The sequence below is a fragment of the Moschus berezovskii genome, chromosome 3, assembly GCF_049115385.1.
Source record: "Moschus berezovskii isolate FMDL1 chromosome 3, NW_MosBer_1.0, whole genome shotgun sequence".
Taxonomy (NCBI): domain Eukaryota; kingdom Metazoa; phylum Chordata; class Mammalia; order Artiodactyla; family Moschidae; genus Moschus; species Moschus berezovskii.
Window position 1 is genome coordinate 87,149,580 of NC_142462.1, and position 22,351 is coordinate 87,171,930.

General features: G+C 42.5%; 1 protein-coding gene across 2 annotated transcripts in view; it reads right to left on the bottom strand.

The window, feature by feature from the left end:
- Window positions 1-22,351, bottom strand: part of HECW1 (HECT, C2 and WW domain containing E3 ubiquitin protein ligase 1) — a 478,550-nt gene that overhangs the window by 20,555 nt on the left and 435,644 nt on the right. For both annotated transcript variants that reach the window (XM_088834636.1, XM_088834637.1), the window contains 2 exons: window positions 3,056-3,154; window positions 2,261-2,390 (listed from right to left, as the gene is read on the bottom strand). In XM_088834636.1, coding sequence (XP_088690762.1) covers window positions 2,261-2,390; window positions 3,056-3,154 — 229 coding nt within the window. The remainder of the gene's footprint in view (window positions 1-2,260; window positions 2,391-3,055; window positions 3,155-22,351) is intronic.

Genomic DNA, 22,351 nt, shown 5'->3' on the forward strand with positions numbered 1-22,351 from the left:
GCACATTTAGATTGGTTCAGATTCTTTGTGGTGATCAACAATGCTGCAGTGAGGATTGCTGTCCATTAGTCAATTCAATGAGATGTGAACATATCTGAAGGTCAAATTTCTAGACGGAGATGCTGAGGCAAAGGCAGGTGCACTTAGAATGAGGATAGGTTATCACAGGGTGCCTTTCATAGACAGTGAAACAAACCTCTGCTTCCTTCCACCTACACTCTTGTACAGAGTGTCGGTTTCTCTCCACCATCTCCAAAATAGAATACTGCTAAGCTTTCTGATTCTTGATGTTCTTATGAGGGAAAATGGTATTTCATTCTATTTTAATTTATATTTTTAAAAAATTGTGAATGATGTTGAATATTTCCTTTCCCGGGAACTATCCATTTATATTCTTTGCTAATTTTCTATTGTGTTGTTGATCATTTCTTATTGACCTGTAGGATCTCTTCTTATATTGAAAGACACAGACTTTTGTCTGTGGTATATGTTACAATGTAGCAAATATTATGCCATTTTTACTTTGTTTATGGTGTAGTTTTGACATGAGGTATTAAAAAAATAATCTTAGTTGACTATGTCTATCTTTTCTTTCATGACTTTGTCACATCTACAAGAGCATTTCTTACTGCAAGTTAAAAAGAAAAATTCTTTCATTTTCATCTTTTTATTGTTCTTTTAAGCGCTCAACTTTTTCACCCATGTGGAATTAATTTAAGTATAATGAGTTAGGTTTTGGATCTAACTTAAGTTTTTTAAGATGGGTACCCATTTGTCTTAATCTATTTTGCTAAATAATTGTTTTTTTGTTGTTGTTTGTTTTACAAATTAACCCTACTATAGGGCAAATGTAAAGGATGGGCTAAAAGTAGTCATGCAGAAAAAATAGTGTATCTTACATGTTCATCTAGTACATTGGGGAGGACAGTTAAGTGAATCACATATTCTTGAATATATTTAAATACAGTCTCTAAAGATGTAAGAAAAACTATTTTTTTTCTCAAATGTGGAAAAGAGTATTCTTCAGCGGTATTTTTATGCAAAGACAATGCATCAGAACACTAACATTTTCCAGGACCTGAACAAGATTCTTGATTGAGATGCAGGTGTTGGGTGGCCTGCAAGGTTAAGTGGGTAACTATCACCCACAGATTCAGCATACCGCCAACAGTCATGAAGGTACTTATAAAGTATCCCAGCTTACTTCTTATAACATTCCATTACAAAAATTACACATGTCATATGCTTTTGAATCTCTTGTAAATGATGTTCAAAAAACCTTAATTGTTAAATCTGCTCAGGCTATCAGGCTGGTCTGATAAAACTATAAGCCAGATGATTCAACGTTATAGAAACACTGGAAGGAAAAAAATGGGAAGCTTCTCTTATTAAATACTATTGTGACACATACATTTTGGAGGAGTAAATATCTGAATGCTAGTGATAAAAAGTATTGTTGTAGTTGTACAGATAAGAGAAATATCTTACAGATATATTGGACACTTTACAAAAATGCTTTCTGATCCACCATCACATTTGATTTTCAAAAAGCTCTATAAACTAGATCCATATCAAAACAAGAAAAAGAAGACATGAGTAACTTTAATAAAGGCAGTAGTCCTCAAAGAATTATATTTTGAATGAATGACAGTCCTTTTTAAACACAAAATCCCACTACTACATGAACCAACACTCCCACTTCTGAGTATATATCCCAAAGAATTTAAAGCAGGAACTTGAACAGAGATTTGCATACCTATGTTCATACCAGCATTATCCACAATACTCAAAAGGTGGAGGCAACCTAGGTATCCATCGACTGTTGAATGGCTAAACAAAATATGGTATTTACATGCTATGGAATATTATTCAGCCCTAGAAAAGAAGGCAATCCTGTCACATGCTAAAACATGGATGAACCTTGAAGATACTATGCCGAGTGAAATAAGCTGACCACAAAAAAGACAAACACTGTATGATTCCACTGAATATGAGATACTTACAGTAGACAAGTTCTTGGAAAGAAAAAGTGGGATGGTTCCAGGGATTGGGGAGAGGGGAAAATAGGGAGCTATTATTTAATGGACGTGGTTTCCATTTTGCAAGATGATGACATTCTGGAGATGGGTTGTATAACACATGAATCTACTTAACAACACTGAATGAACTGTAAACCTGGTTAGGATGGTAAATTTCATATCATGCAATTTTTCCATAATAAGACTCAAAATGTCTTTTCCAAACCCCTCATCCCACAAACCTGGCCAAAAACCTCTTCATTAACTGTGAACGTGAGGTCGAGGATGTCTGTGATATTGTTGTCCTTCATCCATTGCAAGCTCTGGTGGAATTCCTCATCTAGATATTCCAGGTCACTCAAATCACAGGGTCTAGGTGCATTCAAAGGGAGAAAGGCAAACAGATTGTTTCAGTAAACACTTACTCAGACCTCGTGCCAAAATATGGTTATACCACTCTAGGCTAAAGCAACACAGGTGTATTTTAGTGATTTGATAGTTTTGAATACATTGATGAACCTTTAGTTTATTCAGTAATTGGAAAATAAAGTATTAAAATGTTTAAAATAACAAATACAAAGCAATTATTGACTCAGGGACTCTCCATGGCCATTGGAGAAGAGTATCATTTAAAAATAACCAAGTTATACATCAATTTTTTTCTTTTATCTTATTCCACCTTTATTGAGATATAATTGACATACAGCACTGTATAAGTTTAGAGTGTACAGCATAATGATTTACATACAAGGACAGATCAATTCTGCTTAGTAGTTTCATACAGTGCTCTTAATGCTACTATAATTATTTATATAAACTGATTTATATCTGGTATATGATGTTCTCTTATGCTTATATGAAATCTCCAAATGTCTTTTTATTGGACTAAAAGGTTTATGTGATAGCTTAAGCACTCAGAAAAGTAAATCACCATAAACCTAACAGGAGTAAGTAGGGAAAACAGTGACAAAAGGGCCAGACGAGTGAGGGAGGTCGGTGCCTCTGGTCCTGCAGGCAGGGCTGTGGGGGACACTTACAGTCTCAGGAGTGCCTTATAGAAGGGTCTTGTGAAGAAAGCATCCAGAAGGTACTGATGGATCAGAGCCAGGCCTAGGATTCTACCACTGAACCTGAACCTAGAACACAGATAAGGCAGAGCCATGTATTGTTAGTTGATGTGTTTCTTTGTAGTATTCATCTTAAGCCACTTCAAAAATTTGCCAGGTGATGACACAAGAGAGGCACCCATTCTTTTTATTCTTTACCAAGAACAATGGCTATGAACTTGGTATGTACTAAATGAACATACCTCCTCAAGTAACCGAATGGAGTCATTTTACTGGAATCCTCTTCTCAGACCTGACTGTATAAGGACCCAAGAGAAGAAAAGAGCTGGTGAAGGGGAATTCTGGGACAAACTGCCAGCATTGAACCTGAGGATCTGAACCCAAGGATATGGAAAGTTTTTTGGACTGTGCATTCTACCCATTCAAGCATTCCATAGATACCACCCGAAGGTCTCATGTGTGCCTGACCCTATGCTGGAAGGTGGGGGAACTTGAACATGACTCACATATGGCGATCACGCTCATGGTCAGAGAGGTGAGGTATGTGGAATCCCAGTGTGGTAAGCGGGCCACATGACCTACATGGAGCCTACATGGCCACACACGAAGAACAAGGTCTCTGCTGGGAGGAACTGGTTGTACAGACCTGGCCACCTCCAGATGTAAGGGTCTTCACCGATTTAAATCCTTGTTGGAGCAAACAGTTTTCTGGCTTTGTTTGCCAACAACCTGCCTAGCTGCATGCTGCAGCTCCTGAGAGCGTGGTCCCACTGTTGCCCTGTTCCTAAATCAGCTTCCCTCTGTCTGGTCAAGCCCACTGGCTCCCTCACCCTGGGCTCTGCCCATCTCTGGTACCTGTGTCCAGAGACCTAAGGGGGTCTTTCCTGTCTCTTCCTATCTAACTAGATGTTCACCTAAACATAGTCTTAGCTGTGACTTTTCTCAGGCCCCCTGTTGGAATTTTCAACTAACCCATCTCCACAACCTTTCATGAGGCTCTTCTTAGACTAAAACGACTTTGTACTCTGTAACTGCTATGAAAATGGTTTAAATGAATAGATTATCAGATTCTGTAACAAGTGCAATCATAAATAACACTTCAAATTGCCATCTTTAAAGTAGTCTATTCTTTTTGCATGAAAGTGAAGTTGCTCAGTCATGTCTAACTCTTTGCAACCTTACGAACTGTAACCCATCAGGCTTCTCCATTCTTTTTGCATGAAATAACCTGCAAATATTACTGACTCTGGAGAGATGAGAGGTGAGCAGAATCTCAGTACAGGTGCTATGGGGGCACCGTGGATGGGGAGGCCCATGGAGCAGATGAACAGCTTATAGTCCTTGAGGCCAGGTTGTGCCATCAGCATTGCATCCCCTGGTGGTCTTTCCCGATATCCCACTTACTGACGGGTCTCCAACCTGGCGGCTACAGTCCTCTATCTAAAAGCACTGTTCACTCCTACCCCATGCAGGTTTACCCACTCTAATGGACTCTGAGGCATCACAACTGATGTTCCTAACGTGATATGGGGCTGTGGCCACGCGTGGGAGATGGCAACACAGCCCAATGTGGGAAGAGAGCAAATGCCTGCCAAGAACCTGCCTCCCTTAGAGGTGGCTCCGGAAGGCCTCATAAAGAGAAATGGTTCTAATGAGGTGGATGAAACTGGAGCCTATTATACATAGTGAAGTAAGCCAGAAAGAAAAACACCAATACAGTATACTAATGCATATATATGGAATTTAGAAAGATGGAAATGACAACCTTGGATACAAGACAGCAAAAGAGACACAGATGTATAGAGCAGTCTTTGGGACTCTGTGGGAGAGGGTGAGGGTGGGATGGTTTGGGAGAATGGCATTGAAACATGTATATTATCATATGTGAAACGAATCGCCAGTTCAGGGTCAATGCATGATACAGGATGCTCGGTGCTGCTGTGCGGGGATGACCCAGAGGGAGGATAAGGAGAGGAGGGAGGTGGGAGGGGGTTTCAGAAAGGGGAACTCATATACACCCAGGGTGGATTCATGTCAATGTATGGCAAAACCAACCAATATAATATTGTAAAATAATTAGCCTCCAATAAAATAAAATAAAATGTCAAAAAAAAAATAAAAACAAACCAACTGACAAATTAAAACAAACAAACAAAAAAAGAGAAATGGTAATCTCAGTGGGCAGAAAGTGTCCACAGAAATGGAGCAGATAAAAGTCTTACATGAAAATACTTTCAACTCAATGTTAAAAAATGGACTATCTCAATAAACTGTACAGTCTCCAGCAAAATATACATTATTCTAATCTATTCAAGAAAAAGTAAGAACTTAAATAGACAATTAACCATAGTACAAACTAGAAAACTTTGAGGAAAAAGGACTATATCCTTATAAGGATATAGCTTATATCCTTATAGTTGGGGTATTTTCACCCCAAATATTTAAATAGCTCCAGAAACCAGAAAATGGTAGAAAACTTGATTCATCATTATGAGTTACCATAATCACAAAATACAATCTGGAAAAGAGCAAAGGAAAGAAAACTAAAGACACTGAACTTGTATACTAAAAAGTCGTTAAGTGAAACACAAGAGAAAGTACCAGTCCATTCCCTGAATAATGCCAAATGATTTAGGATGTTTGATTCTAGGAAACTAAGGACAGTTTGTTATTCGGCCTTCCATCATTGAAATTAATTTTAACATCAAAAGACAAAAATCATATGGCTTTTTCTTTCCTTCTTTTTTTTGGTTGCTGCTGCTGCTGCTGCTAAGTCACTTCAGTCGTGTCCGACTCTGTGTGACCCCATAGACGGAAGCCCACCAGGCTCCCCCGTCCCTGGGATTCTCCAGGCAAGAACACTGGAGTGGGTTGCCATTTCCTTCTCCAATGTGTGAAAGTGGAAAGTGAAAAGTGAAAGTGAAGTCGCTCAGTCGTGTCCGACCCTTAGCGACCCCACGGACTGCAGCCCACCAGGCTCCTCCATCCATGGGATTTTCTAGGCAATAGTACTGGAGTGGCTTGCCATTGCCTTCTCCTTTTGGTTAGAAGCTGAAAATTTCTTGAAAAGATCCACCATTAATTTCCTTGAAGACAAATAAAAATTTCATAGTAAACCAAGAGTAGGAGAATGTTTCCTTACATTATAAAGGATATTGATCTCAGCATCATATTTGACAGTAAATATATAGGAGGAATGTTGGTTATCACCACCCTTCACTATATTCTACCAGTTCTAGTCACTGTAGTTCGCTACAAGTGAAAAATGGGAAACAGATTAAAAATAACTTTTATGGAATGCCTATCAGACCAACACAGATCATGTTATCTCACTGATTCTTGCAACAACTCTGTTTATGACTGTGACTATCTTCATCCCACCAGAAATCACAGGTCGACAATTAGCACTGGGGAAGTGGTACAGCGAGGACACTGACCCATGTCTGCCTGATGCCAGACCGTCTTTTCCTTTGTGCCCACTTTGAGAAGCCACAGAGCAGCAAAATTAACCCTCTGGTCCAGGGGCTGGGCTGCCTACTCTGTGACCTTGTGCAAGCAGTTAACCACCTATTCTTCATTTCCTTTTCTGGAAAACAGCATTCTTCAAGTGATAGCTATTATTATTTTATGTTGGCTTCCAACACCTCCTTGTAATTATTAGAACGGAGAATTTGTTACAAAGTTCTGGTGGTGTCTCAAGAAATCCAGCGTCAGGAATGCAGTTGAGCTCAGATACTGGGGTGACTCCACCCTCATCCGAAGTCTCCCTTTTGTTCCTTTCTGTGAACATCTGCTTCTTTCTTCTCTCCCACTGCCAACACTGCTAATGTTTTTCAGCTTGGAGTTCAAGCCTCTAGAGTGACCATCTTGACTTTCATTGACCTAGGTTCAGATTTCCAACATGATTCTCTGATTGTTCAACTCAGGTTGGATGCCCACCCTGGACGAAACTTGAAAGTAGGGTCTGGTGAGGAAAGCTCAGAGGTGGGTGTCTTGTTCAGCACTTTACAGCCAGGATCACCATGGCTCGCCTCTCAACCAGGGGCTGGGATCACATGGAGGGAGGCAGATGGGGCTGTTTTTAGCAAAGGGGGCTGCAACGCAGACCACCCATTGAGAATTGTTTATCTGCTTTGAATGGGGTTGGGCATAGATGGAATTTCTAAAGACAAAATTATATTGGTTTCACAGGCTGATGGGGGCAACTAGTAGGTCCTCGATATTTTTTCATAGCTATGCAAGCAATCTATGATAATGTGGTTTGGCTTTATATAAACACAGACAGGATGGCTTGCAGCCAGTCGAGTACATACAGTAAAATATATTCCAGAGAGATGAACTATGATCTGGGATGTGTTTGTATAAGCACACTGCAGGGACTGTACAATTCAAATCCAAACAACAGCTTAGAAGGCAGAGATTGGAATGGCAAACCATTCCAGGTTGATGAATTGCCTTGACAATCTCACGAACAAGAAAACATCTTCCAGGGCTTGTACATCTCCTTTGTCTCACCCAGCCTGGACAACTACTTGCTGGGAAATTGATTGTGTCTGGTGTCAACACAGGTTGGTAATGTGTAGGAATTAGGAGACGGATAGAAAGTCCTTTTCTTTAGACTGATTATTGGAGAAACTATCCAGATTATTTAAGCAAAAAATACCCTGTTTTGATCTAAGTTACTAGGCACAAATAAAGAGTTCTAAGGATCAATGAGATCCAACCATTTCATTCTAAAGGAGATCAATCCTGGGTGTTCATTGGAGGGACTGATGCTAAAGCTGAAACTCCAATACTTTGGCCACCTCATGCGAAGAGCTGACTCACTGGAAAAGACTCTGATGCTGGGAAAGACTGGGGGCGGGAGGAGAAGGGGACGACCGAGAATGAGATGGCTGGATGGCATCACCGACTCTGTGGACATGAGTTTGAGTGAACTCCGGGAGTTGGTGATGGACAGGGAGGCCTGGCGTGCTGTGATTCATGGGGTCGCAAAGAGTCAGACACGACTGAGAGACTGAACTGAACTGAACTGAACTGAAGGATCAATGGAAGTGAGTCCCTACAGAAGGAGCAGCCTCCTCCTCCCCAGTGCATGGTGGGCATGTGTTACTTTATTTATACAGGCCCCAGGGTCTCCAGTTCAAGAGCCCCGTTCCGCCATCCATGTGAATCTGCAGGGCCTTAGGCACCCCTTCCTCTCAGGGGACCCATGAGGGGTCTTCTCTGAGGCTGCAGGCCAGTCCTGCTCCTGGTGTGGTACGCTCCTCCTTTGTCATGGGCTGCCATTCCTGAAGGTACACTGAGCTCAGCACACCCCCAAGGATGGGTACTGAGCTGCAGGCTCTGGCACTGCTGCCACTGGCCCCCAGGCTGCTGCCCAAGACGTGCTCTTCCGAGTGGCCTGGGCTCATTTCTGTAGGGCTGGTAGGGAAACAGCTCCTCTGTGTTGACCTGCTGGGGTCAGAGGGGCCTCACAGCAGAGTTGCTGGGCCCCTGAGGGTTTCATGGGGCCACTCCCTCTCCTTTCATCCCCAGGCTGAAAAAGTCGTGGAGGGCTAAGGGGCACCTAACCCCACGCATTCACATCTGAACCTCAATGCTGTTGGCCACTTGTTGGGTGGCTCTTCTGCTTTTCTTGGATCAATCACTTCTGAAACCCCAGATGCCCTGCTTGCAGTGTGCCTCCTGTTGGTTCCCCCTCCTTCCTAAGCATGTGGGATGTACTCACAGGGTCTGATTCCAGTGATGGGCACTATACCACTTCTTTTCACTGGACAGGCCTCAGCTATCAGGTAACTCAGCAGATACATGCACATGTGACGTGGAGGACATGAGGAGACAAGGCATGTCCCCCAACTGCATGTCCCAGGCATGTCTAAATCCACATGCTAGCTACACCAGGCTGGGTCTCACTGTGACCGTACCCTGGTACTAGATGGTGGGGCTCAGCCTTTCCTCCATCCTAACTACCTGAAGAAGACAACACCCTGGAGGGTCAGAAATGAGGCGTCTCTCCATCAGTAATCCTCGAGATGGGGGATGGAGGAAGAGAGTGTTTTCCTCTAGCTCCCTCTTGGTGTCACATGAAAACTCCCTAGGACATTCTGATTTGCCATCATCTTAAGGTGTGGTACTGACTTTAAAAAACACACAAACCATTTTTTTCTATTTATTTACTGATCAGAGATGATTTCACAGAAACCCATTTGGACCTTAGACATCACAATTAGATCATCGTATAGCAAAATACCATGAACCCCATATTTAATAGGAAAAACTCCTCTACTGATAGTCAATCAAACATGGGTCTTGTGAGAAGGCCTGGTCTGTCTTACTTCAGGGCAGGAACATGGGCAGCTTGATTTCTGAACCCAACCCCACCCACCCTGTGGTTTGCAGAAACATGAAGTTCTTTTCAAATCCTTGGTTTTTAATACACTGCAAGTTTTCATTTTTAGTATCACCAATCCTTACCCTCTTGTCAAAGAAAAATAACAGAATTGGGTATTTTTTAGTACAAAGAAAAATATAAGCAACATAGACAATATCGATAAAAATGCATTAACTCCATCTCCTGAAGCAACATCCTTGACCCTGGTGGGTCCTTCCCCCAAAGTATCAGTGGTGACCACACACATGCTTTTGAAAGTGGAGTCTCCTTCCCACTCTTGTTCCTCTAAAGCTTCATTTCACACCACAGCCCAGCCTACAGATCCTCACACATCTGCAAACCCAGGTTTTCATCATCCAATTTAAATGAACTCCAAAGTCTTTCATTTTTATGAATGTCTTGTGCTTGGTTTAGCCCTTCCCATTCTGATGAACACCTAAGTGGTTTTCATCCTTACCCATCTGCTTACTGGTATTGGAGCAGGGACAGCACACAGCCAGTCAACTCTGGGACCATGGGAGAAACTTTGAAATGGGCAGATGTCACTCTTTAAGCAGTCTCATCAACACCTCACCAGACATTTGGGAGATGAACCTGAATTACCTCTGATGAAAGCAACTGCAGCCACTCTGAGCTTTCCTAACAACGCTGAGGGAGATCATGGCAGGAGATCTGACAGCAACCAATGTTACTGGCAAGGGTTTATCTCACTTCCATCTGAGTTTTGTACACTGTAGTGAGTGTTCAAAGGCAATGGAGTTTCACACATTTCTAGCACATCTTCTCACATGGCTTAAAAGGCCCAGCAAAGACAGGACTCTCCCCTTGAGTGAATTACTGTTGATTCATTCCTCTTTGGGCAGTTTGCCAATAATCCAAGAAAGGCAGTGTGGTGGTGAGGACAAAGTTGAAAGTTCTGATATCAGGCTGTCTCGGTTTAACACTTCTGACCTGTGTGACTTGGGAAGCTGCTCACCATCCCCGAGCCTCAGTTTACTCATCTGCATATGGGATCATAGTAGCATCTACTGTAGGGCAACTGCTGAAAGACTTCCCACTAGCAGAGTCAGCCTACCTGGGCATTCATTCAGAGATGGCATGTCTGATCTCTTTCCCAGGCTCAGGACCCTAGACTACACATCGAGGCCTGACTGAAGGATGAGAATATGGATTGATTGGACCAGAGGACTAGCCTGCACATTCCTGCTGTTGCAGAACTGCAAACTTTTGCTTCGTACTTTTCAGTACAAACCTACTGAAAATTTTTGAAGCACCGTTTGAAGTCTGCTCAATGAAGCTAATTGTTCACATTTCTAATATCTAGAGTAGGTTTCTATTCAGAAAGATCAAACTGCAGAGATTTGAGGCCACTGAGTCAATGGATGGATGTGATTAATGTTTTACCCCCAGAAGCTGAACTGGCAGGTCTCTCCCTCTCTTTCTCTCTCCTTCGTCCGTCTCTCTAACAAAACTTTGCACGGAAACATGTTTTAGCAGGAGGTAGGATGTAATGATTTCACGGTGTACTTTTCAACTGATTGTTTAAACAAAAGCAGTTTGCATAATGGCAAAGAATTCAGGATGTTTGGGAGAGGAATTTCTTGTTCACAGATCATATTTATGGAAGGGGAAGTAGGATGGTTTGTCAAGAGAAGAAAATAAAAGGCCTAATTACACAACAGTATAAATCAACTTATACTTCAATAAAATTTTATAGAAATACCAAATTACTCTGGAAGGACATTTTGGATAGTGCAGCAAAACCTTTTTAAAAGGCTTCTTGTTAATCCTCTTATATGAAAGTGATATAAAAATGGAATAACACCCTCAAAGTAGCACCCAGGCAACGATTCAAGTCTGAAAGGTTCTGCTATGGTCTTTCTGGTTTGAATCTCTAGCATTAATCTTGGCCCGATAACAATTATCCCACAGTGTCTGTAGGTTCTGGTGACCTTTTTAGGGTTTTCTTGACCTGTAAGCTATCAATCTCTCTCTGCATGACTCAGCATCAGAGATACTTCCTGTCCCAGATTCAGCCTTGAAAGACCCAAAGCTGGCCCCATCTCCTGGCCTTCCTGCCTGAAAAGGGCATCAGATAGTATTGGGTTGGCCAAAGTGTTTGTTCGGGTTTTTCCCCAAGCTTTTACGGAAAACCTGAACGAACTTTTTGACCAACCCAATGTATTAGAGAACTGTAAAGAGCTGGACACTAGGTGATAGCATGCTTGATTCTTACTTCCCTTGAGGAAGGGGTGAGGGGCTGGGGCAGATACAAGAACAGCTGGCAGGACTCTGAGGTCTTCTCAAAAGCCAGCACACAGTCTGCAGACTTTGGTGGTCTCTTCCAAACACCATAGCATCTTCTGGAGCGCAAACAACTGTCAGAACCAGCACTGCACTGGCAAATCCCAGGGGCTCAAAAGTATTTTGTTGTCACTGAATGAAACCTGAGGGCTGCTAAAACTGCCCTGGGCCTGAATGCCCCCTAGACACCATCATGACGGCCTGCCTCCCAAGCTATGACTCTGCAACTACACCCATACTGTGCATGGTCTACCTCCTGCAGACTGATGGCTGAGTTCTAGAAGGTTCTCTCCACAGCAGTCATGTTTTCCATCCCTGTTCCTTTTGGGTTCTTGCCCCATCACTGCTTCCTGGCAACAGACCAAGATTTGCAGGGGTTAAAGTCCTTTAAGAGATCCCAGAGGTTCTCAAAAGAACAGAGCCAGTTCCTCAACTGCAGCTCAGTTGACGTTTACTGCCCTGTGCCCTGCAGGGTGTTTCACACAACCCCTGGCCTCTGCCACTAGACTCTAGTGCCACCTATCCCCTCAAAGTTGTGATCACCAAAACTGCCTCCAGATGTTGCCAGATGTCCACTGAGGTGTATGGGACAAAGCCACCCTCTTCAGGGCAGGATATCCTAATAGGTGATCACAGTTCTCTTTCTGACACATGGGCACTGCTTGCCTCTCCTGGGCTCTCTGAGGCAATGGAGGTCTCAATCCCCAGGCTTTGTGCTCCACGCTGAGCAGTTTTCATCACTCCCTGGATCTCTTAAGTGTGCCTTCCTACTCCACTAAACATCATTTTATTGATATTTTCATATTTGGACACACTGCACGGCTTGGGGGATCTTAGTTCCCCAACCAGGGATGGAAGCAATGCCCCCTGCAGTGGAAGCATGGAGTCCTAACTGCTGCACCTCCAGGGAAGTCCTCCAAACATCATTTTAGACTCCCATCTAGAACTTGGGTTCCAGGTCTACAATTCTCTTGGGAAAAGGACAGGAGGGGATGATAACTCCTCCCAAATGTACCAGATTATGTCATCCTTTCTGAGGCAGTGATGTCTGACCTGAGTGAGCCTCCAGGAGAAGGAGCAGTACAAGCTAGGGGGAAACAATGCTGGGCGTGGGAACATGTATGGTTTGTCTGGATAACCGGAAAGAGGGCACAAGGACTGGATACTGGAGAGAGAAAGCGAGGATGGGAGAACGTGAATCTGGAGAGATTCCCCGGGCCGCAGAACATGCAGGTATGGGCAGGCATGGGAAGGACTGTGGAGTCCATCCAGAGTGTGATGGGAATCCACCACAGGTTTCCCGTAGGGTCCACAGGATGCACTGACTGACGCTGGGAATAACCCCTCTGGATGCAGCATGAAGAGAGGTGTGAGGATGTCAAGCGAGGGAGGAGAGAGGCCAGTTTGGAGGCTCCTGCAGTCATCCAGGTGGGAGGTGATGGCAGCATACACTGGGGTGGTGGGGGTGGAGGTGATGAGGTCACTTTGGGGATATATTTTCACGACAGGGCCAAGAGGATATGCTAATGGCCTGGATGAGAGATGTGAGAAAAAGATAGGCATCAAAGACAGTCCATGGTGTTGGGCCAGAGCAATTGTGCAGATGGTGGTGCCATTTATTGAGATGGGAAACACCAGAGAAGAGAAGGTTTAGAAGAGAAAGTGGAGAGTTCCCTAATAGGTCTAAACTTAGACCTATTAAGTTTGTGATGCCTGTTAAATTTCGGGGTGGAGCTGTTGAGTGGGCAGTTTTACCAATTAGTCAGGATTTCTAGGAACAGGGCCAGGCTGTGGATGTTAATGTGGCGTAATCAGGGTAGAGATGGACGGAGCTACATGAATTCAAGAAATTGGATGAGACCACCTTGGAAGTGCATGCAGATGGAGCGGTGGACCAAGGGTTGAACCTTAAGCAATGAAACATCCAGGGATCTGGAAGATGAGGAGTGACAATAAAGTAAACTGAGCAGGAACAGGAGATGAGTGAGGAGAAGAACCTAGAGTGTGGAGACTGTTCAGGAAGGAGGCAGAGACTGACTGTCAAATGCCTCTGAGATCACATAATAGGAGGTCTGAGAGTCGCCCACTGGATTAGGCAACCTCGATGAGAGCAGGGAAGGGGAAGAAAAGCTGGACAGATGGCAGAAGAGAAAGCAGAGCAAGTCAGCACAGATAACTCTTTGTAGGAATGCTTTTTTTAAGCGGAGCAGTGAACCAAAGTGATACATGGAGGGTGTGACATCAAAGGAGGCTTGGATTGCTTTTAAATGCATTTTTAATTTCAACAAATTTACTGAGTGCTTCCTATGTGCCAGGTGCTTGCAAAGATATGAAGGCAAATGTTCATTCCAAGAAATGAACATTTCAGGAAGGTGGAGAGAGCTAGCAATGCAGCATTTCATTACCATGTAACTAACATGTGCTATAGAAGAGTGCACAGAATGTGTGCAAATCTAGAGAAGGGAGACTTAGCTGACTTGGGAGGGATTAAATCTAGGGAGGCTTCCCAGAGGAGGTGATGACTGAGGCAAACTTTGAAGAATGAGTAGAAGTTAGTCTGCTTCAGAAAGCAGGAAAGGGCTTTCCAAGAAAATAAGATCATATGAAGAAAGAGGCAGGCACAGAACAGAATGTGTTTAGGACAGCAAGAAATTCACAATGACTAGAACGAAAAGAGGGAGAAGGGGCAAGATTATGCTGAAGAAAGAGGAAGCAGGACATCCTGGAAGGTCTTATTTTCAAGGCCAACAAGTTCAGCTTTTAAACTGTTAGACAATGGGGACCTGCTGAAGGGCTTAAGCAAGGGAGCGATATGCTTGGTTTGGCTTTTTAGAGAAATCTACCTGCAGCCATGTGAGGGATAGATTTGAAAATGGGACACATCAGAGGGCATTACAGTACATCCAGGCAATTGTGAGGAACATCTTGAAGGGAAAATTGATAAGAGGAAGCTTCATGTGAGCAGAAAGAGAAGGACGACAGGAAGTGGCTCCTGGGAGAGATTAGATGTTAACTTGGAGGAGGATCAAGTGACAATGTTAAGTAAGAATTTGATACTCAACAGAGAAATCAGGATAAAAACACAGATTTAAAATTCATAGTTTGGACACGGAATAAAGTTCATAAAACAGAAAACTCTGATTCAACTGCTGTTTGCTGCTGTTGTTCAGTTGCTAAGTCATGTTTGACTCTTTGTGACCCCATGGAATGCAGCACACCAGGCTCCCCTGTTCTCGCTATCTCCCAGAGTTTGCTCAGATTCATGTCCACTGTGTCAGTGAAGTTATCTAACCATCTCATCTTCTGCTATCCTCTTCTCCTTTTGCCTTTAATATTTCCCAGCATCAGGGTCTTTTCCAATGAGTCAGTTCTTTATATCAGGTGGTCAAAATGTTGGAACTTCAGCTTTAGCATCAGCCCTTCCAATTAATATTCAGGATTGATTTTCTTTGGGATTGACTGGTTTGATCTCTATGTAATCCAAGGGACTCTCTAGAGTCTTCTCCAGCACCACAATCCAAAAGCACCAATTCTTCAGGCCTCAGCTTTCTTTATGGTCCAACTCTCACATCCGTACATGACTACTGGAAAAACTGTAGCTTTGACTACACAGATCTTTGTTGGCAAAATAGTATCTCTGATTTTTAATATGCTGTCGACGTTTGTCATAGCTTTCCTTCCAAGGAACAAGCATCTTTTAATTTCATGGCTGCAGTCACTGTCCACAGTGATTTTGGAGCCCAAGAAAATAAAATCTGTCACCGTTTCCACTTTTTCCCTTTCTATTCACCATGAAGTGATGGGACTGGATGCCATGATCTTTGTTTTATGAATGTTGAGTTTTAAGCCTACTTTTCCACTCTTCTCTTTCACCTTCATCAAGAGGCTCTTTAGTTCCTCTTCACTTTATGCTATTAGAGTGATATCTTTGAATATCTGAGGTTGCTATTTCTCCTGGCAATCTTGATTCCAACTTGTGATTCATCCAGTTTGGCATTTTGCATGATGTACTCTGCTGTATTTTATGTAAAATTATGTCTTTCCATCTATTTGTCTGTTCACTTGTCCATCCATCCATCCATTCGTCCATCCATCCAACTATCCATCCATCCATCTAATAAAATAGCATGGAAGGACTTAAGTAAAAATATTAATAGCATTAATTTCTGTGTGGAATATTTCCTCATGCCCATTAAATTTTTTACAATGGATGTTGACTACTGATAAAGTTATAAATATTTATTTATATATAATAGAGATAAAAGGAAAACTAGAAGACCTCGGTGTCTCAGGATTTAAGGGAGCAGACTTCCAGAGACTTCCAGGTAGGAGTTCATATCTACTGCAGTGATGTTTCCATTAAGGTAGGGAGGAATAATATTCCTCTAAGTTTGTGACCAGTGGGTGTCTACTGCTCAAAGAAAGAGCAATTTCAGTGCTGAATACTTCAGTCAGATTTTAGTAGGTGAAGTAGAGGATGAAGGAAAGGAGCTGTAAGCAGGACGAGAGGGTAAAGTATAAAGATGGAGGAGGGTGTGGAGGAGTTGGGGACAAATGGGTCCAGGGGCTCAGTGGAGGGATCTGCCTGGAACTGGAGGAGGGCAATGCAGGGGCAGTGGTAGGGTTGGGGGGTATTTGTAATTGTGGTGGGAAATTGAGGTGGTCCTTCTCAGTGCTTCCATGTCTGCAAGATCTGAAGTTATCTTCTCAAAGTGAAGGAATCTGGTTGGTTGAAGCTTTCAAGACAGGGAATGAAAGATGCATCAAAGGACTGGTGAGTTTTTCTGTAGAACCTGCTGAGGTCAGAGAATATGATTTAGGATTGTACTGTGTCTCAGGATCATCTCATTTGATCTGATACTAAAGGCGCAGGAAACAGCTCTGGCCCTGGACATGGAAGAGTGAGTTACATATTGATTTAAGGTGGTATTTAGCCCATCAGATGGAGTGTAAGCATGGAGGGGAGAAGGAATTGTGTTCAGGGACAGGAGGCATGCAGGAGGCCTGGGGTGAAGGAAGCCATGCCAGATGGGCAGCGGATGGTGAGTCTGAGGTGCAAATGAACTTGGTGAGCAGCTGTGGTAAGGGGAGGAGGTGGGAACACTGGTTGTGGAATGATTGAAGTAGGGATTTTAGAGTTTTAGTTTCAGATATGGCACAGTTTTGGGTGATAATGAGCTTGGGAAGGCCATTGTGGGAGCAGGTGGCTGGAGTGGAATGTAGGTCAAGGCCACTGGGGTTAGGAAAGTTAGGTCTATTATTTTTTCTGTTGCTGTTAAATCCAAACTAGTGTGTATTTGTTTTGTCTCTTTTTTTAAAACTTTAATTGACGTATAGTTGATTTACAATATTGTGTAAGTTTCAGGTATATAGCACAGTGATTCAGTTACACATATATATGTATGTATGCATATATTATTTTCTAGATTCTTTTTCCTTATAGGTTATTACATAATATTGAATATAGTTCCCTGTGCTATACAGTAGGAAGTTAGGTCTATTCTTTATGCCTTTAATTCAGATGCTATTTCAAGGAATGGATAAACAATTGCCTCCCTCATGCCCTCTCAAACTGTTTAAATATTGCATGATTTATGTTTGGCTTTCCTAGTTTCCCTGTGTGTGGAAACAGCGTTGCAAATTAGCTGAGAAAATCTCAAGTTTTCTTCATCTGTCATGAAAAAGATGCCAACACAAGATAATGACAGGATATGACCTTCTGATTGCTAATTAGCAACTGAAATGAATGCCTAGCCTTGGTCCCTGCCAAGTGCCCCCATTAGTATCAGTCCTGTGGGAAGGCAAAGGAGTAAGACCAGAGCTGCTTGTTCCTCAATGTGGCAATATGGTGGGCCAAATGGGTGACTCCCTCTCAGAGAAAGTTATTCCAGAACTTTGTGCAGATTATCTGTACTGGGTTGAATGTGCCCCCAAAGATGCATCCAATTCCTTAACCCTGAACCTGTCAACATGACTTTATTTGGAAAAAGGGTCCTTGCAGATATAATTAAGGATCTCAAACTGAGATCATCTTAGACTGTCCAGTTGGGCCCTAAATTCACTGACAAAGGTCCTTATAAGAGACAGAAGAGAAGATACAGAAGCAAAGATGGAAGTGGTGCTCCCATAAGCCAAGGAATGCTTGGAGCCAGCAGAAGCTGAATGAAGCCAGGAAGCATTGTCCCCTAGTGTCTTGAGAGGGAATAAGTCCTTGCTGACACTTTTACAAAATTTTAATTTATTAACTTATTTTTGGCTCTGCTGGGTCTTCATTGCTATGAGAGCTACTCTCCAGTTGTGGTGGCTTCTCTTGTTGCAGAGCATGGGCTGTAGGGCATGTGGGCTTCAGCAGCTGTGGCACATGGATTCAGTAGTTGTGGATCCTGGGCTCTAGAGCATAGGCTCAATAGTTGTAGCACGCGGGCCTCGTTGCTCCCCAGAATGTGGGATCTTCCTGGACCAGGGATCGAACCCATGTCTCCTGCGTTGGCAGGTGGATTCTTTGCCACTGAGTCACTAGGGAAGCTCCTTGCTGACACTTTGATTTTGGACTTCCAGAATGGAGAATACTCAGTTTGTGAAAATTTGCTGTGGCAAGTCTGGGAAGGCAATATAGTACCCAGTGCAGGGTATTATAAAGAGGATACCTCTCTTCCTTAGTCTTCTGGAAAGATTATTAAACATTATCAAACATATTATTGTGGAGATTGTAAGCTGAATCCCTAAAGTCATGTATTTAATTTCATGCAAGAGGAGAATCTGATTTTCAATGAGACAAAGAGTTTGCTTCCGTGCCCAGAATTATATAGAAAAATTGAACAAAACATACCGCTTGCCTGGATAACTAAAACATTCTGAGATCTGCTATAGCTTCATCCAACTGGGTAAGATAGGAAGGTGTTTAAAAGGCCTTGATTATCTGAGCTTCACAGCCCAGAGAATAAAGGAATAGTGGTGTCACTGTGCTCCAAGCAAAACTCACAGTGCTCTATTGACCCTTTAACTGTCATGCCATTCCCTTGTCTATGCTTCATTAAATAATGCACAGTATTATATGAAAACTGCATCAGGTTAAAAAAATAATCAACTGGATATAACCTAAGCAACTTTTAGGTTTTTCATCCATCCATCCATCCAATCTTTTAACAAATCTGTGAAAATGGTTTCAATAAGCCATTTTTGAGGCACTGCCTACTTGCTGGGGTCCTTAGAGTACGACAGACAAGAACATACAGCCTAGTGACATTATGGTTCAGGAAATTATTAGAATTACTGGACAACTACCAAAGTCTCAGCTAAAATGACATTTTGTACTTTCTACACGACTGGTGAAATAGTAATGGCTCTGACAAATCACGTTCTCATGCTATACTGGAAGTACTGGTACAACCAGACGCCAGGAATACTTGAAGCTATTTATGTAATTCATTCTGAATTAATTGTATTGGTGAAGGAGAAGGATGGGAAGCATACACAATGTAATAAATCAACATGATGTTGACGCTTGCACCTGTGTTCTATTCAGCTTTGTGGTTTTGAAGATTTATCAACTGATTGTATTTCTTCATAATTCTTTGAGATTAGACTATAAGGAGAAAGTCCCTAGAAGACTGGATAGTAGGGAAAGTCAGTCTCGGAGTCCACTTTGGCTACTCATCATCTGAAAACTGGAAGCCCTTCTTGTCTGTTTGTCCCCACAGAGGTCACAAGGCATCTGTCTGATCTGTTCCCAGCCTGTGCCTGAGGGTTTGTCTCCTAGGTTATGTCACACACTTTCTTAGAAATCTTGAGTGATTTCCACGTATCTTCAACATAGATATTAGTGATCATTAGATTTACACGTCTCTACCAATTATGACCCTTTTCAGATCCTATGTCCATTTGGGTACTTTGTTCCTATTCTCAACTTGATTATGGTTGGACTTTTGTCTCTGGTCCACCTGTGCAAATGTTTATTTCAACAGTTTTCCCACACAGCTTTACTATTCTCAACTTAGGAAATCCTTTCCAGGTGGTTGACACTGGCCCTGGCCCTCTAGTCATCCCAATTTCTGTTGTGATCAAACTCTTCACCCTTCCCACTGCTCAGAATATATATATCCTTTAATGAAATTGAAGCTTCCCTGGTGGCTCAGAGGTTAAAGCGTCTGCCTCCAATGCGGGAGACCTGGGTTCGACCCCTGGGTCGGGAAGATCCCCTGGAGAAGGAAATGGTAACCCACTCCAGTATTCTTGCCTGGAGAATCCCATGGATGGAGAAGCCTGGTAGGCTACAGTCCACCGGGTCGCAAAGAGTCGGACACGACTGTGCGACTGAACAGAACAGAACAGAACAGAATGAAATTGAGGCTAAACAGAAGATAAACCTTTAGATAACTTACATTTTAAAAACCTCTTCTGATAGAAAGTCTTTTGAAGATGAGATGTTGCTGACCCTTAATTCTATTTAAACAAGTCAGAAAATGAACACATCTCATGGAAGGTGCATCTTTCAGGGACTTATCCAATACTTCCAACATTTTAAATTTTTATACTTAGAGTCAAGCCTAAGAATTTTTCAGCCCTGTTATTGACCACATATTGTAGCTATCCTCAGGCTTGTATTGTTACTAGAGACGACTTTCATTTCCTTTGTCCTCAAAGCAAAATTTTAAGATGGGCATCAACCATTTCCATTTCTTTAATCAGGTTGTAATGTATTCACAAAACAGAGTCTGAGTCACGTAATCAAAGCATAATTTTTAATCCGCATGCTACATGTTAGGATGCTAAAGTAAGGTAATGTAAACAGTCTGGTCAAATAACAATTAACTTTGATTCTCTTGAAAGCTTTCCTCAGTTTAAATCCTAATAAATCAGGGACATTAGAAAAACAGGAAATCACATCTCCCATCTCAGCACAGCACGGAAGCTTCTCCCATGCCTTCACCAGGGGTCACTTATACAAAATGTGCTGTGACTTCTTTTCCAAAAATATAAGCATACAGGAGAGCTAACGGGGAAATCATAGCCTGAAAACCCAGATCTGCACAGTCTCTGCAGTGGGAACTTGTTCTTCTTCTTTTTTTTTTTTAATCCTTTCAATGTTAGGTTTACATGACATGTCCTGGCCTCTCCACTTTTCTCTTCCCATCTTCAAATAAGGGATAATAATGTTCAATTTCACTTACCTTCCTCGAGGGAAAATTTTAGAAAAGAGTAATTTAATGTTAATAGTTTCTTTGAAGATGAAAAAGCACTTCATAATTGCTAACTTCTATTATATTTTAAAAACCCATCTCAAAGATATTCCTCTTTCCTTATGCTCATAACTTTGATTAATTAAAAATAATTATCCTTTCTCAACCTCATTATTTGAGTGCATTAAATATGAGGTTCCCACACCATGCTTATTTCCATGTTTTATCCAATATTACTGCCTTCCTTTTTGGATCTTCATGTTTTCTAACGTCTCACATATTGGTAAATGAAGTGAAAATCTGTCATTTCTGCCTGGGGTGATTTCATGTCTTTGTGTGAAAACTGCACCAATATCTAGCTTTCTTTTTCTGACACTTTCTGGGTGGGGCAGAGGGTCACGGGTCTCATGAAGCTGCCAGCATCTATGACAATGTTTTCCCAAGGGTTGCGATCCTTTGGCATCAGGGTCCCTGAGATGCTTGTTCAAATACAAGTGCCCAGAGATTAGACTCTTTGTGGGGTGGGTTCTGGGAATCTGCTTTTTAAAACAAGTTCTGCGGTTACTGACTAAAGTTTGAGAACCACAGACTCCAAGTCCTTCATTCCTCCATCATTTTTTTAAAGATAGAAAAAAAAAGTTCTGGGGAACTCCCTGGTGTTCCAGTGTTTAGGATTCCACATTTTCACTGTTGAGGGCACGGTTCAATCCCTGGTAGGAGAACTAAGATCCCACGAGCAAAAATAGGTCTCAGAGTCAGAAGTGAAGTTTTGCCTTAGGCATCAGTCAATGCATTTTATGTACAGGTACCACAGAAGGACGGAGTTCAAAAACCTATCTCTTCCAAAAGCAGAGGATGTGAAGTGTCCTGATTGTCTTCCTCTCAGCCCAGCAACCTGCATCCATGCCTTCTCCCGCTCCATTACATAGAAGAGGGGGTCTTCCTTTTTTTCCTAAGCCAATTTACTTCTTGTGTCACCAGCCTGTAAGCTGACACTTGCCAGGGGCTTCCCTCCAGTCTAGAGGAAGAAGGGCTGCACAGGTTTCAGGGTTTCTCTTTTCACTTTTGCCATAGACCTCCTTCCCTCTTGGAGAAGGAAATGGCAACCCACTCCAGCATTTCTTGCCTGGTGGGCTCCTCGGTCCATGGGGTCACAAAGAGTCGGACATGACTGAGTGACTAAATGCAAGTACCTTCCCTCCTGCCTCCCCGGGGCTCCTGTCCCATCAATTTCTGTCCTCTCTTATAATTCATGTCTTTCCCTTTCTTTTTACATTGTTTCCTCAAAACCTTGCACCCTTCGAGCTGCCCCACCCACCTGAGCTTCCAGAAAGAGCAGTGACCAGGCAATGGATGGCTAAGACAAATGAAACCATGCAGAGCTCCCTT